Source organism: Phaseolus vulgaris, chromosome 2, assembly GCF_051622355.1.
Source record: "Phaseolus vulgaris cultivar YP4 chromosome 2, ASM5162235v1, whole genome shotgun sequence".
Taxonomy (NCBI): Eukaryota; Viridiplantae; Streptophyta; class Magnoliopsida; order Fabales; family Fabaceae; genus Phaseolus; species Phaseolus vulgaris.
The window spans coordinates 23,341,184-23,355,052 of NC_143499.1; the positions used below are offsets into that span (position 1 = coordinate 23,341,184).

The 13,869-nt window shown below is 34.0% G+C and overlaps 1 protein-coding gene and 1 pseudogene across 1 annotated transcript; both read right to left on the reverse strand.

Annotated features, from left to right (window-relative positions):
- Positions 1–2,998: 2,998 nt before the first annotated feature.
- LOC150029055 (uncharacterized) lies at positions 2,999–5,087 on the reverse strand. Its single transcript, XM_090297907.1, has 4 exons — positions 4,923–5,087; positions 4,751–4,843; positions 3,171–3,530; positions 2,999–3,073 (listed from the first exon to the last, which is right to left on the reverse strand). The coding sequence occupies exons 1-4, from the start codon at positions 5,085–5,087 to the stop codon at positions 2,999–3,001; spliced, it is 693 nt and encodes a 230-aa protein (XP_090154033.1).
- Positions 5,088–6,163: 1,076 nt separating this feature from the next.
- LOC137809222 (uncharacterized) lies at positions 6,164–9,658 on the reverse strand (annotated as a pseudogene).
- Between the last annotated feature and the right edge of the window lie 4,211 nt (positions 9,659–13,869).

A 13,869-nucleotide genomic window follows, 5' to 3' on the forward strand; every position in this document is an offset into this window, starting at 1 on the left:
TTTTTAAGCTGTTTATTCTTGCTTATTCTTGTTTGGTGTAAGAGATTTAATTTGAGATAATTGTTTTTTCATGTTGTGTTTAAATATTTAATATATTTAGTCTAAAAAATTTGATCTTATCCGCTCTGCTATATTTAAAAATTAAGTGTAGGAAAGCTTCAAAGACGAATTGTTATAATATGATATATTTCTAATGTCTTTTGGAAAAGTGTCTAGATTGCAGTTGTGGGTGAGATTTTGAGGCATAACAATAAATTCATCTTTAAAGGTGGAGTGATAGATGATTTCGAAATTTTTCTTTGGTCCAACTAAAGGTCTAGTCTTGGATTACATCTAAAGTTGGACACATTTGTTTTTCCTGGTTGGATTGGTGTTTAAAGTTGGACCCATTGACGTGTTTGTTTATGATTTAAAGCCCTTGACTTTATAGGATTTTAGTTTGAGTATGAGACTTGTGATACAATCCAAGTAGCCAAGAAGATGCCAAGGACTCAAAAGACAATTCACACTATGAATAGTCATCTTAGCAATCAAGTCAAGTCTCCACCAAATATTAAACGAATACAAGTAGAAGAATAACTTGGCATAAATCAGAACATCAACTGTTCTTTCTTATGGTCTTCTGAAAAGACAAAAACATGTTTGTAAATAGTTTGAACTCACTTTTGGGGTCCAAATAGCAAAATAGGATAGAGTAGGTTCACATAGCATAAAAGAGGGTGTACTTAGCGAAATGAGCTTGTACCAAGCCCACATTTTCAAGACAAGGCACCTAAAATTAGGGTTTTTAACCTACCTTCTAGAAGCCATGCCTAAAGGTGCGGGTTTGACCATGGTCAACACCCTAGGCATCCCCTCTCCCTTGCCATTTCTACCCTTCACCCATCTTGCCCACCAAGGCACCCCTTCCTATAAATAGGGTGTCTTGCCTCATGTATTTTCACATAGATTTGAATATAGTAAAGAAACTCTGCTTGAGTGATTAGTGAGTTTTGTCTCCTAAATAATTTTGGGTCTTATCTTGAGCGTGTGAGCATTTCAAGTGGCGGCTCTTCATTCACTTATCTTGGAGTTTCCCCACCCTCCAAGTGGCGTGTTCATCTTCCCCATTCTCCATAAGCTTTCTTCATATAATCTTTTTCATTCTTTTCCATTTCGCCTTTTACTTTCTTCATTATGTTCTGTGTCTTTTTCCATTCGGTCATATTCTTCATTCCTTGCTTCATTTTATGCTCTTTAATTTTTGCCCTTGCATCATACACACAATATTCTTGGGTTTTTCTCTTTATCCTTCTGAAGTGAACCTTCACACTTACTTAACCACTTGGTTAAGTTCGTGTTCAATGGGAATCTTCTTAGGGTTCTCACTTTAAATTGCTAATCTCAAAATCATAAACAAGAGCAACCAATTAAAATGTGAAATCCTAAAATCAACTCACATCAGCTCAACTTGTGTGGTGTTATGTTTCTTTGTTTAGTAGTTTAAGTTTGGTTGAGAAGAGTAGTTGGTTGTTTTTGGTTTGATTTGTAATAGGGTTGGACCAACCCTAAAATGATTCATATTTATTTATTTTTTCTTATTGATAAAAAATAATAGAACTTATTTATTATTTAAGAGTCACACATTTTAAATTTCTTTTTGAGAACAATATCATGCGGATTTCTAACTTTAAATTTCATAGTTTGCCAACCCAAATCTACCTTGTGTTTTTTTTATTAACTTCTAAAATTCAAACCTCGTTACTTTTTTTTTATTAGTACATTAATTGGAAGATATATTCTACGGCAATTTATTTAAAATCTATTGAACATGTAAAATATGAATAAAAAGTAGCTTCGCTTATATACTGAGCAAGTATAATTTTTATTATTTTTTCTTGTGGGTGTAACAAATTTGATTACGTTAAGAATTTATATAGAATAACAAACATTACAAGAAAATCATGAAATAGAAACCAATTTTTAGAGATCAAAATAATTAGTTGCAATAGTAACTAAATTAGAGAGCATTTTAGAAACTAAAAAAAAATTGGTTTCTAAATTAGTTTCTATTATTGTTAAATAGTTTCTAAATTGATATCTAATTAGCAACCAAGGTTTTAACTACCAATTATTTAGTTTCTAAATTTGGTAGCAAAAACCTTGGTTGCTAATTATATACCAATTTTGAAACTATTTAACAATAATAGAAACTAATTTAGAATCCAATTTTTTTTCTGGACTTTAAACCTAACTTAATCTCATAAACCGGCTTATAAGGTGAGGTTTGCACCCACTTATAAACTATGAAATATCCTAATCTCACTACAAAAAAACGTGTATAATGCGGCGGTTATTTTCGTAAAAACTGGCGTTTTTAACCGCCGCATTATACGTCTGTGGCGGTATTGCGTACCGCCAGAATTCTTGCTGCCACAAAGTTTAATGTGGCGGTCAAATGAGAACCGTTGTAGCAGACGCCATAGTATGCATTGTATAATGTGACGGTTTTAAGCGTGCAATTGACGTCAGTTATAAATGTCGTAATTTTAAAATTGGGTAAACCAATTCTTACGTAAATAGTGGCAGTTTTAACCGCCACTTTATAACTGTAATAATTCGAATATTAAATATTTAATTTTATTTTTAATATTTATAATAATTTATTTAATTCTATTTTATAATTTGATTTCATAATATTATTTAATTTGATATTATAATTAAACTTTAATTTTATTTTTAATATTTATAATAATTTATTTAATTCTATTTTATAATTTGATTTTATAATATTAATTAATTTGATATTATGTTTCATAATATATATAATTAAGTTATAACATAAACTAATTTCATAATATATTTAAAATTGAGAAATATAATAATCAAAAGATGAGTTCATTCATTCATTGAAATAACAAAGTTGATAATGTCAAACTAATCCAAACAACAAGTAAATTAAATTGTCAAAATGTAAATTGTTTCATTTTCTAAACATATTACAAGTAAATTCTCAATCCTAATTTGTCTTACTCCCTCCACTTGATCTTATATTCTGGTTTGGTGATGGAGCACCACTAGCAACATCCGGTGCCTGGAATAAGTTAAAATATGTTTAAAATTAATTGACAATTTTAAAAAAATAAATGAAAACAATATTATAATAAAATTTTAAGTATAGTAATTTATACCTCATTAATAGATGCTTGTACCAAATTTGCTACCATTGCAGCAACATGTTCCGGCACGTCTGGTCTAGAAGCAATGTAGGCTAGCATAGTATGCATTTGGCTCCTTACAACTGCAAGTTCTGTTGCCATCTTTTCTACCTTTTCTTCAACATTTGTTGAAGACCCACCACTAGAGGAACCATTATTCATATTGCTTACCCTTATTGTGGATTTCTTGAAAGCAAGGGTAGGACAAGCTCCATATGAAAGTCCTCTGACCCTCCCTGGATGCTCCTTTCCAAAAATGACACCAACAGGATCATTTGGAGATATATGTGATGCAGTTTCTGGATTTTCCAGCATTAACTCATCAATTTTATCCTACATAAAAATGGAAGCAACCAACTTTAATGTTCGTCTTCCCAAAACAGTCTAAGACAGTATCCAAAATAGCCCAAAACAATCCAAAACAGTCCAAAACAATATATACCCATGGTAGAGACAATATGTTCCCAAAACAGTCTAAAACAGTCCAAGACAATATCCAAAATAGCCTAAAACAATCCAAAACAGTCCAAAACAATATATACCCATGGTAGAGACAATATGTTCCCAAAACAGTGTCCAAAACAGTCCAAGGAAGTATCCAAAATAGGCCAAAACAATCCAAAATAGTCCAAAACAATATATATCCATGATAGAGACAATATGTTCCCAAAACAATCCAAAACAGTTCAAGACAGTATCCAAAATAGCCCAAAACAATTCAAAATAGTCCAAAACAATATATACTCATGGTAGAGACAAAGTGTTCCCAAAACAATCGAAAACAATTCAAGACAGTATCCAAAATAGCTCAAAACAGTCCGAAATAGTCCAAAACAATATATAGCCATGATAGAGACAATATGTTCCCAAAACAATCCAAAATAGTTCAAGACAGTATCCAAAATAGCCTAAAACAATTCAAAACAGTCCAAAACAATATATACTCATGGTAGAGACAAAGTGTTCCCAAAACAATCGAAAACAATTCAAGACAGTATCCAAAATAGCTCAAAACAGTCCAAAATAGTATATACTCATGGCAGACACAATATGTTCCCAAAACAATCCAAGACAGTATCCAAAATAGCCCAAAACAATCCAAAACAGTCCAAAACAATATATACCCATGGTAGAGACAATATGTTCCTAAAACAGTCCAAGACAGTGTCCAAAATAACCCAAAACAGTCTAAGACAGTATCTAAAATAGTCCAAAATAGTCTAAAACAATATCCAAATCAGTATCCAAATCCAAATAGTATGTCTCAAAAATAGTATATACAGAAAACAATTACTCTGTTCAACATAAAGAAGAAAATGAGAGGTTCAAAACTGATATAATTAGAAGTTACCCCAATCTCCATAGCTTCATCATTAACATACGTGCCATTCTTCCTCTTGTGTGTGATCTTCCACATCTCAGCTCGGCCAATGTTCCTACCAGTCTCAATTTTCTATACATTCCAAAAAGGATAATATAATTACAAAAATACATAATATATTATAAATCAAAATATATGCCAAATTCACAAAGCTACATATATGTAAATATACCAGATTATCCCTCCTTCTTGACAATGCCATAGCTCCACCAGTGTGAGGAATAGTTTGTTTCTTTCTTATCTCTCTATTCCTGTTACACAGTTTCTACACAATAAAATGAAATCAGTTTTTGCAAATTTAAAATCAAGTTGAGTGAGAAATATATGAAATGAAAAGTATGTACCACTGTGGAAGGCTTGAGACGATAATCCACAAATATAGCCCACTGCTCCATGTTAAGACCATCTGGAACATTCTTTATCAAGTCATTTCTGCTTAACACTGGGTCATAGAATTCATTCCAGAGCTTGCATCTATACTCCCTCCACAATTTGCCAATTTTGAACATAACATCTCTCTTAGCGAGATCTTCATTTACCATGAAGCAAAAACGACTCTTCAAATAATACAATTGTTAGTCCACATATATATTCAAAAACTGAAATAAGAATGTACATATTTAATGTTTTATTGAATGTAGGGTCAATTACCTTCAGTGCACTCTCCCATATAGTATCCTTGTAAGTATCAGGCACAAATGACCAACTTTCAAAACTTATAGGCAACAATATATGATTTGCTGCTAGCTGTCCACAAACTCCAGCAAGCAAACCACATGCTTCTCCAATGGGTTGAAAGTTATCATCATAGTTGACAACCACACGTGTTCCAATGGGCAAATTATGAGCATCCCTAACCTTGAGCTTCGTTTTCTGAGTAACTCCATGCTCATCTATAAAGTATAATACATTAAGGTATCTGCAATGAAAGTAATTAAATGAAAAAGAAAAACACAACAACAAAATTAACATATGTTTACCTATAGTATCAACAAACCAATAGTGGTTTGAATGTCTGCCTTTTTTTGGTGCCACCCTTTCTGCTTCAGATTCTAATGTATGCGGTTGTGCAGATTGAGGGGTATGTGGTTGTGTAGACTCGGATGTATGTGGCAGTGTAGACTCAGATGTATGTGGTAGTGCAGAGTCAGATGTGTGTGGTTGTGCATACTCAGATGTGCCTTCAGGTTGTGCAGATTGTGAGATTGGTGGTTGAGTAGACTCAGTTTGTGGTAGCGCTGCTGATTCAAAAGTAGGTTGTAAATCTCGTGGTTGTGCAGATTTTGAGATTTGTGGTGGTGTATGTCCAGATGCTTGTGGTAATGGAGATCCAATATGTGGTTGACCAGATTTAGTTATTTGTTGACGTGTAGTTTGAGGCGTGTCATTAGGTTGAACATAGTTCCTCACAGATGTGTCTGAACTATGTCCACCAATTGCCTTAAGCAAGTTCTTAATCCTCTTAGGCTTAGGCATATCTGCACATAAAAAGGAAAGAATAAAATACAAAAACAAGATATAACAATGCATATCAAAGTACATAATCAAATAGATGTGCAGTTTTATTAACAGACCAAGCTTATTATTACTCTGACATTGAGTCATTTTCATGAAGTTCGTGATCATTGTTATCCTCGTTTAATAATTCATCATCTTCATCATCCCTAAACAATGGCAAATGTTCAGACTCGTTGAAAAAATGGTTTAAATCTTGTTGTGGACATGGTTCCAGTTCACAAACTTCATTATCTCCTTCTCCCATATCATACAAGTCTCGTGGTTTGAAGTGGACGACAATTTTCCAATCCTTGTTAACTTCATCATTAACATAATATACCATTTCAGCTTGTGAAGCTTCAATATATGGATCATGCTCCTCACGATCTCCCATGTGAATTAATCTTGAAAAATTAATAGAATTAAAACCCCACGGATCCTTTCTAAGCCCCCTATCTCTTGTGGTGTCAGCCCATTTACATTTGAACAATGTCACTTTAAAACGACCATAGTAATTAAGCTCAATTATATCTTCTAATTTTCCATAGTATGCCAAATCCGCTTCCCTAATGTTTTGATCAGCCATACTTGCAACACATGATGTTGATGAAGTTAAGTAAACTCCACTGTTTTGGGTTTTTAACCCATGTTCTCGACTTTCGGTCCTAAACTTGAATCCATTTACATTGAAGGCAGAAAATCTTCTAGCATGTGGAGTCGGACCTTGAGATAGATACTTAAGATCATTTGACACTGTACTTGAAATGTCTGGGTTATTAATCTACAAAAATAAGGATTGAATGTGTGAACATATGTTACAAACTTTAATAAAACAATTATAAAAACAGTTTCTACGTACCCTTTGAGGAAACCAATTCATGAAATCCTTATTAACAATCCTTTCTATCTCTATATTTGAAATTCTTCTCCCTCTAAACCTCCTTCGCAAATGACTTTTAAATTCCCTAAGAAAATAATCATAACCAATGTGTTACTAATGATTCCATTAAGGACACATTTTGAATATAATTAAATTTATAGTTGTGTTAACACTCACTGAATGAAAGGGGTAACTTCAGGGCAATTAAATAACACATATCGATGTGCTTGAGTTCTTTGCATGGTTGACAACTCAAAAGTTGAAGAGGCACTTACTACTCTACCAATTGGTGGGAAAATGGTACTCAATTGTGGCATATTTGTATTACAAGAATCATCCACACGTGAAGGCCTGTTATTTCTTGTCTCAACCCCTTCCATTTATTCAGAGGTAAAGGTCAGAACCTCTTCAGCTAGGTATCCTTCGACAATGGAACCTTCAGGTTGTGCCTTGTTTCGAACATATAATTTTAAATGTCCAAAATACCTATAAAATAATTTTTCAATTAGGATAATCAAATATGAAGCTTAAAAAAACTTCAAAATCTATGTGTGCCAAAAACATTTACCTTTCTATGGGATACATCCAACGATAATGAACCGGGCCTCCAAGTTTGGCCTCACCAACTAAGTGACAAGTTAAGTGCACCATAACTGTAAAAAAGGTAGGAGGGAACAACATTTCCATGTGGCAAAGAGTTTCAATGATGCGGGACTGAAGTTTATCAAGTTCGGTTTGGCTTAAACTTTTGCCACATAATTGTCGAAAAAATGAACATAGTTCTACTATCACTGCAGTCACATTGTTTGGTAAAACATTACGTATGGCAATGGGTAGTAAATGTTCCATAAGAATATGACAATCATGACTCTTAAGGCCAAAAATCTTTCCAGCTTTCAAATCAATACACCTTGAAATATTACTCGAGTATCCATCTGGCATTTTCACATCTTTCAGTGTTTGTAAAAACGTTTTTTTCTTTGGTTTTGACAATGAAAACACACTTGGCCGAAATCTTCCTCTTTCATCTGGCCAAAGTTCATTCCTTATACCCATTTCTTTAAGTACCTTTCGGGCTTTTAAATTATCTTTTAATTTCTTAGGGTCATTGAGTAATGTATACAAAACATTGTCACAAACATTTTTTTCAATATGCATGACATCTAGACAATGGTGTAACAAGTTCGTCTCCCAATAAGGAAGATCAAAAAATATACTTCTCTTTTTCCATTGTTCTGCTCCAACAACTTCAAGAACATTCTTTCCCCGACCCCTTTTACTTGTATCCGTAGGTTCTAATGGTTTTCCAAATGTAACATTGATACCCTCAACTTGTTTAAATATGTCTGACCCTGACAAATGTTCTGGTGCTTCCCTTAGTTCAGTTCTTCCGTCAAAAAGAGAACGACTCAATCTGAATCTATGTTCTTTATGTAAAAATCGACGGTGTCCCATAAAGCTGTATTTGCCCCTATACAACAAAGAAGACTCAGTGTCAAAGTTACAAGTTGGGCAAGCAAGACCAGTGTGCGTGTTCCATCCAGATAAATTGCCTAGGCCAGGGAAGTCACTAATTGTCCACAACAAAGCCGCTCGCAATGTAAACATTTCTTTTTTCGAATAATCAAAAGTTTGCACTCCATCGAACCAGAGCTCCTTTAATTCTTTTATGAGTGGTTGTAAGTATACATCAATGTCGTTTCCTGTCATTTGTTTTCCAGGAATTATCATGGATAGGATAAAAGAGGTTTGCTTCATACACTCCCAAGGAGGACGATTGTATGGGATGAGGACTACTGGCCATATACTATAGCTTGTACTCATGGTTCCGAAAGGGTTGAAGCCATCACTAGCTAAGCCCAGTCGTACATTTCGAGGATCATTTGCAAATTCTGGATGTAATACATCAAATGCTTTCCAAGCCTCAGAATCTCTAGGATGCCTCATCAACCCATCCTGGTTATCCTCTGATGCATGCCATGTCATAGATTCAGTTGTCTTAGAACTCATAAACAATCGTTGCAATCTTGACTTCAATGGAAAGTAACGCAAGATCTTTGCATATTGTTTCTTATCTTTATCTTTCCACTTAGACATTTTGCACCGTTTACATTCTTCTAAGCTTTCATTCTCTTCACCCCAATATAGCATGCAATCTTTTGGACAAGCTGGTATTTTGACATAATTAAGACCAAGTTTGTTAATCACATTCTTGGCCTCATAAAATGAGTTAGGAAACTTAGCATGTTCAAATGCGTCCTTTAGCAAGTTTAGAATCATGGTCATTGCTTTATCACTCATTCTACACATGCATTTTATATGATACAACTTCAACATGAATGATAACTTTGAATACTTGGTACAACCTTCATATAGTGGTTCATTATTGTCCTTCAACAACGCATCAAAGTTTGTATTTCCTTCACCATGCAACATATCATCTTGTACACCATCATCTTGAGTACCCTCATCAATGTGATCATCGTGGTGCCCCACAAACCCAAATGCCTCGTTCAACATGTCTTCCATTGGATTATGAGATTCTATGACATCTTCAATGACATGCGCACTTGGAACAACCACAAACTCATTTCCACTTAGTCCTTCACCGTGCATATACCAAGTTTGGTAGTTTTGAGGAAAAGTGCTACATGTTAAGTGTTCTTGAACTACATCCCTTGTTTGCCACTTATTGAAACCACACTTTGAACACGGACACTTTATGACAAGACCATTAGCATGTCCAAATGCAAATTCCAAAAATTCATTCAAACCATTTGCATATTCAATGGTGTTTCGTGGTTTAGAAATCCAACTTTTATCAATTGGCATGACGACAAAACAAAACACCATAACAAAAAATTACTTACATAAATGTGTTAACTACATAAAATAGTTAATCAGAACCTACATTTACCAAACTAGCTTTTGGTAAATTTTATGGGTCACACAAACAAAATTTTAATTATACAACCAATCTATACGCTTCAAAACAGATCTGGATGGTTGAATATAAAGTTAGATCCAAACCAATTTGCAAGTTGGTTTGGATCAATTGTTGTCTCTATGAATTTCTTAATCATTCTATAAATAATCATTATCAAATAACCATTATAAATAACCATTATCATTCTATAAGCTAACACAATGCAATCAAAATTTAAGTACGTGCAGGTCATCTTCAAATTAATGAAACTAAGTCTGTAAAGGCTAATATATAATAAAAGTTGAAGTAAGACATGAACCCTTGCTTTTTGTAGTTAACCCTCTTCTTAACTTCATCTTTTTTATTTTATTACTTGATTATTTCCGTTTCAGGGAATTTCAAGCACTACTCCATTACTGGCAAATTCATCTGAGGAAACACCTGTTTTGTCACCTTTAGTCCCAGTTTCATTTTGGGTAGTTCAAAAGGTGAAGATCAGAAGCAGAAAGCTGTTACTAAGCCAGAAAAAGTTCAAGCAATATTAAAGGGAATAAAGCAGGTTTGAGATGCATATCAGTGTTTATGATTGTTTGCTTTTGGTTTTCTTGTATGCAGTAGTTGGTATTCCTTCATTAAGAGCATGTTTGGTAGACCTGAACAAGTATATATTGAACGAATTTTGAATGAAATGATTCCAATTTTAAGTGCCGAAAAGTACAAATGAAAACTTTTAACATTTAATATACCAGACATGGCAACATCGAAGGAAAAGTATTTTAATTACTTAAATAGTGAAACAGATCCTACTTTATTCATTCAGTATAATGCATGTGATGAATGTATTTAGAAATGTTCAATTTGTAGCATTCTCTAGCCGCTCCACAATGCTGTTCTGTGATTGCACTACTCCACGGGGTGCTATTGACAAGCCAAAAAATATTTTTAAAAAGGAAATAAATTTTATTTTTTTTTTCCTTTAAAATCATTTCGAGAGTGGAGAAAGTAAAAGAATTTGCTGTACTCTGTTGGACTGGACTAGTTTCATCTTTCCAAGTGCAACTGCCACTGCCAAACTCAAGAATTGCACCATCTTTGATATCATTTCAGAACTGCTATATATATATATAAATATGGCATAATACTGATGAAAAAGAGGTGAATATGTAAACCCAAATGACATACTTTTAAACAATGCTTGTACTTCTACAACCAAGCTAATACAGTACACATAATGTTGATCGAACAATCCACAGTTGAGTGTTTTGACAAAATCAAGTGCATGTGTAACTCCTAAACTTTGGGTATAACTCTAACCTAATCTTATAAAACTGGCTTGTAAATCAAGGTTTGGATTCACCCCACTTGTGTACTGTGCTTTAGTCATATCACTAAACAATGTGAGACTAAGCCATCATCATTTAGGTAGCAAAACAAAGCCAATAAAGTGTAGTTATAACTGTTGATTGAACCATCAACAGTTGAGTGTTGTGACAAAATCAAGTACATGTCTAATTTCTAATCTTTGGGTATAAGTTTAACTCAAACTCATAAAAATGACTTATAAATCAAGGTTTGCACCCGAGTATATACTCTACTTTAGTCATATCTCCTTTGAGAACAATTTAGGCAATCCCCAATGAGGTTGTAACTTAGGTAAGTCAGGAGTGATTCCAACAATAACAAATTCTGAAGTTAATTACAATCTCAACTTTCAATATTTTAATCAGCAATTGCTGAATTGCATTCCTCTCACTTTAGAGGAGCTAAATCTATGGACATTTTCCCCCATGGGTGTTCAAATGATCCTAATCTGTTAGATAAATAAAAATATTAAAACGTGTCTCTATATAACATTCAAATAATTATATTCCATCTTGCCCCCCAGTTTCATAGTTCCCCATCCTACTTCTACTTACCACTCTTTCTTTGACTGTATCTACTATATTTTTTTATCTCTCCATTTCTAACCTTCAATGTTCCCACACATCTGTGCGTTTGGTTTTCAAGTAAGCACTAATGCAGGCTAAAGAAAACCATTGATTTGATTTGGCAATATAAACAAGTATCAGAGTATCATCACAAGTATATTCAGCATAGCTATAATAGGAGTATTAAAAAGTTGTAATGCTTTATTTCATAATGCTATATTCAGTATCTGTTATCAACTTTTGCAGACAAGTTAGAACATATTTTTTAAGCTATTGGAATACCTTCCTTGGTTTGATGTGTAAACTAATTGATTGTTTAAGGGTCTGGTTCATATCTGACTGATTACACTTTTTATATACCCTGTCTTCTGTGGCATTTTAGAGTCCAAAGAAGGTCAACTTAGTTGCTGCTCTGGTTCGTGGCATGCTTGTTAAAGATGCATTGATGCAGTTGGAATTGACAATAAAAAGTCTCCTAGTAGGTAATATTTTGAAGTTCATAGTTATTAGAAGTGAAGTTGTTTTGTTACATGAATTAGAATAGAACATGGCAACATTGTTTAATCTATATAGAATCCCAAATCTGCTAACGATTTTAACCTATAACAATTTCAAAAAATACACTCCCAAGACAGAGGTTTAGGGTTTCGTGAGCACAGACCTGAAAAACCTGGCGCGAAGGCGACAATGGCGGACTCAGGGTTTCTTGAAGGTCAGAGGAACAACCTTGAGCGGAGCGGCAATGGCGGACAGAGGGTTTCGTGAAGCTCGCCTGAGGGTTTCGTGGGTCGTGAAGGTTGCGTTAGCGGAGAAGGAGAACAGAAGGTGCTGGTTTCATGAAGACACTACAAGACGGTTTCCAAAGTGGGAGACAATGTTGGTTTCCAAAGAAGAGGAAGACAAAATGCTGCTGGTTTCATGAAGACACGAGGGAGAAGAAGTTGGTTTCCAAAGTGGGAGACAAGGTTGGTCCAAAGAGTGGGAGACAAGGCTGGTCCAAAGGCTGGTCAAAAACAAAATTAATTTTTAACAAATTTTTAATTTTTTTTAAATGAAAATAAAGAGGAATGGTATAGGAGGGAAAGCAAAAGCGGGAATTTTATTTTGGAGGATAATTATGGCGGTTAAAAATGCCATATTCTAAAGGATCATTGTGGCGGTTACTAAAATGTCGTATTATACGGCAGATTGTGGCGGTTATTAATAACCGCCATATTAAAACCGCCGCATTATACAAGTTTTTTTGTAGTGTCTCTAGTAGATGTGGGATCTCCAACACATCCTCATTGTGGCTTGATAAACTCAACAAACACTCTCTAGAATAGGTTCTAAATTACTCATTTAAAATAAACGAGATCAATGATGACAATTTGGTTCCTCAAGAATAATAAGGATAATAAGAAAGGAAGGATTATCAGATGAACTAACATGGTAAGAAAAACAAAAATCTTATGAGAGATCAACAACTTCACTCATATGCATTTCTATAATTCCTAAAAATTAATACATTTTAGTTAGTTATGAATAAAAATAAAATAAAAAAACACAAATAAGAGGAAATGTCAAGAAAACATGTAACTTGTGGAGACATTAGTGTAAAAAGGCCCATTTACGAAAAAACATTTACAGCGCTTTTATGGATAAACGATATCCTTCAAAACGCGGTGAAATTTTTGAAATTAAATTCCTCTAAAATGGCGGCTATGGGGTAAAGCTGTCGTTTTAGACAAAACGCTTTTGTCTAAAACAGTGGCTTTACCAAATAATCGCCCTTGTAGAGTCTTTTATTACCCTTATTCATAGCACGTCAATTACACTTTCGTATTTCCTTATCTTCTGGTGCTTCGTTTTCCTTTTCTTTTCTCTCTGTGCTTCTTCTCATCTCGAGCCATTGTGGTCGTGTTCGTGTAGCTAGAAAAGAGGTTGGAATTAAACATTATTTCAGAGTTGCACCATGACACTCATCCTCCTTCCCCGCCTCAAACTAAACTAAAACTGACGAGTAAGATACGTCAAGAATTAATGGAGGAAATAATAAAGGAGATTGAATGGGTGTGGCT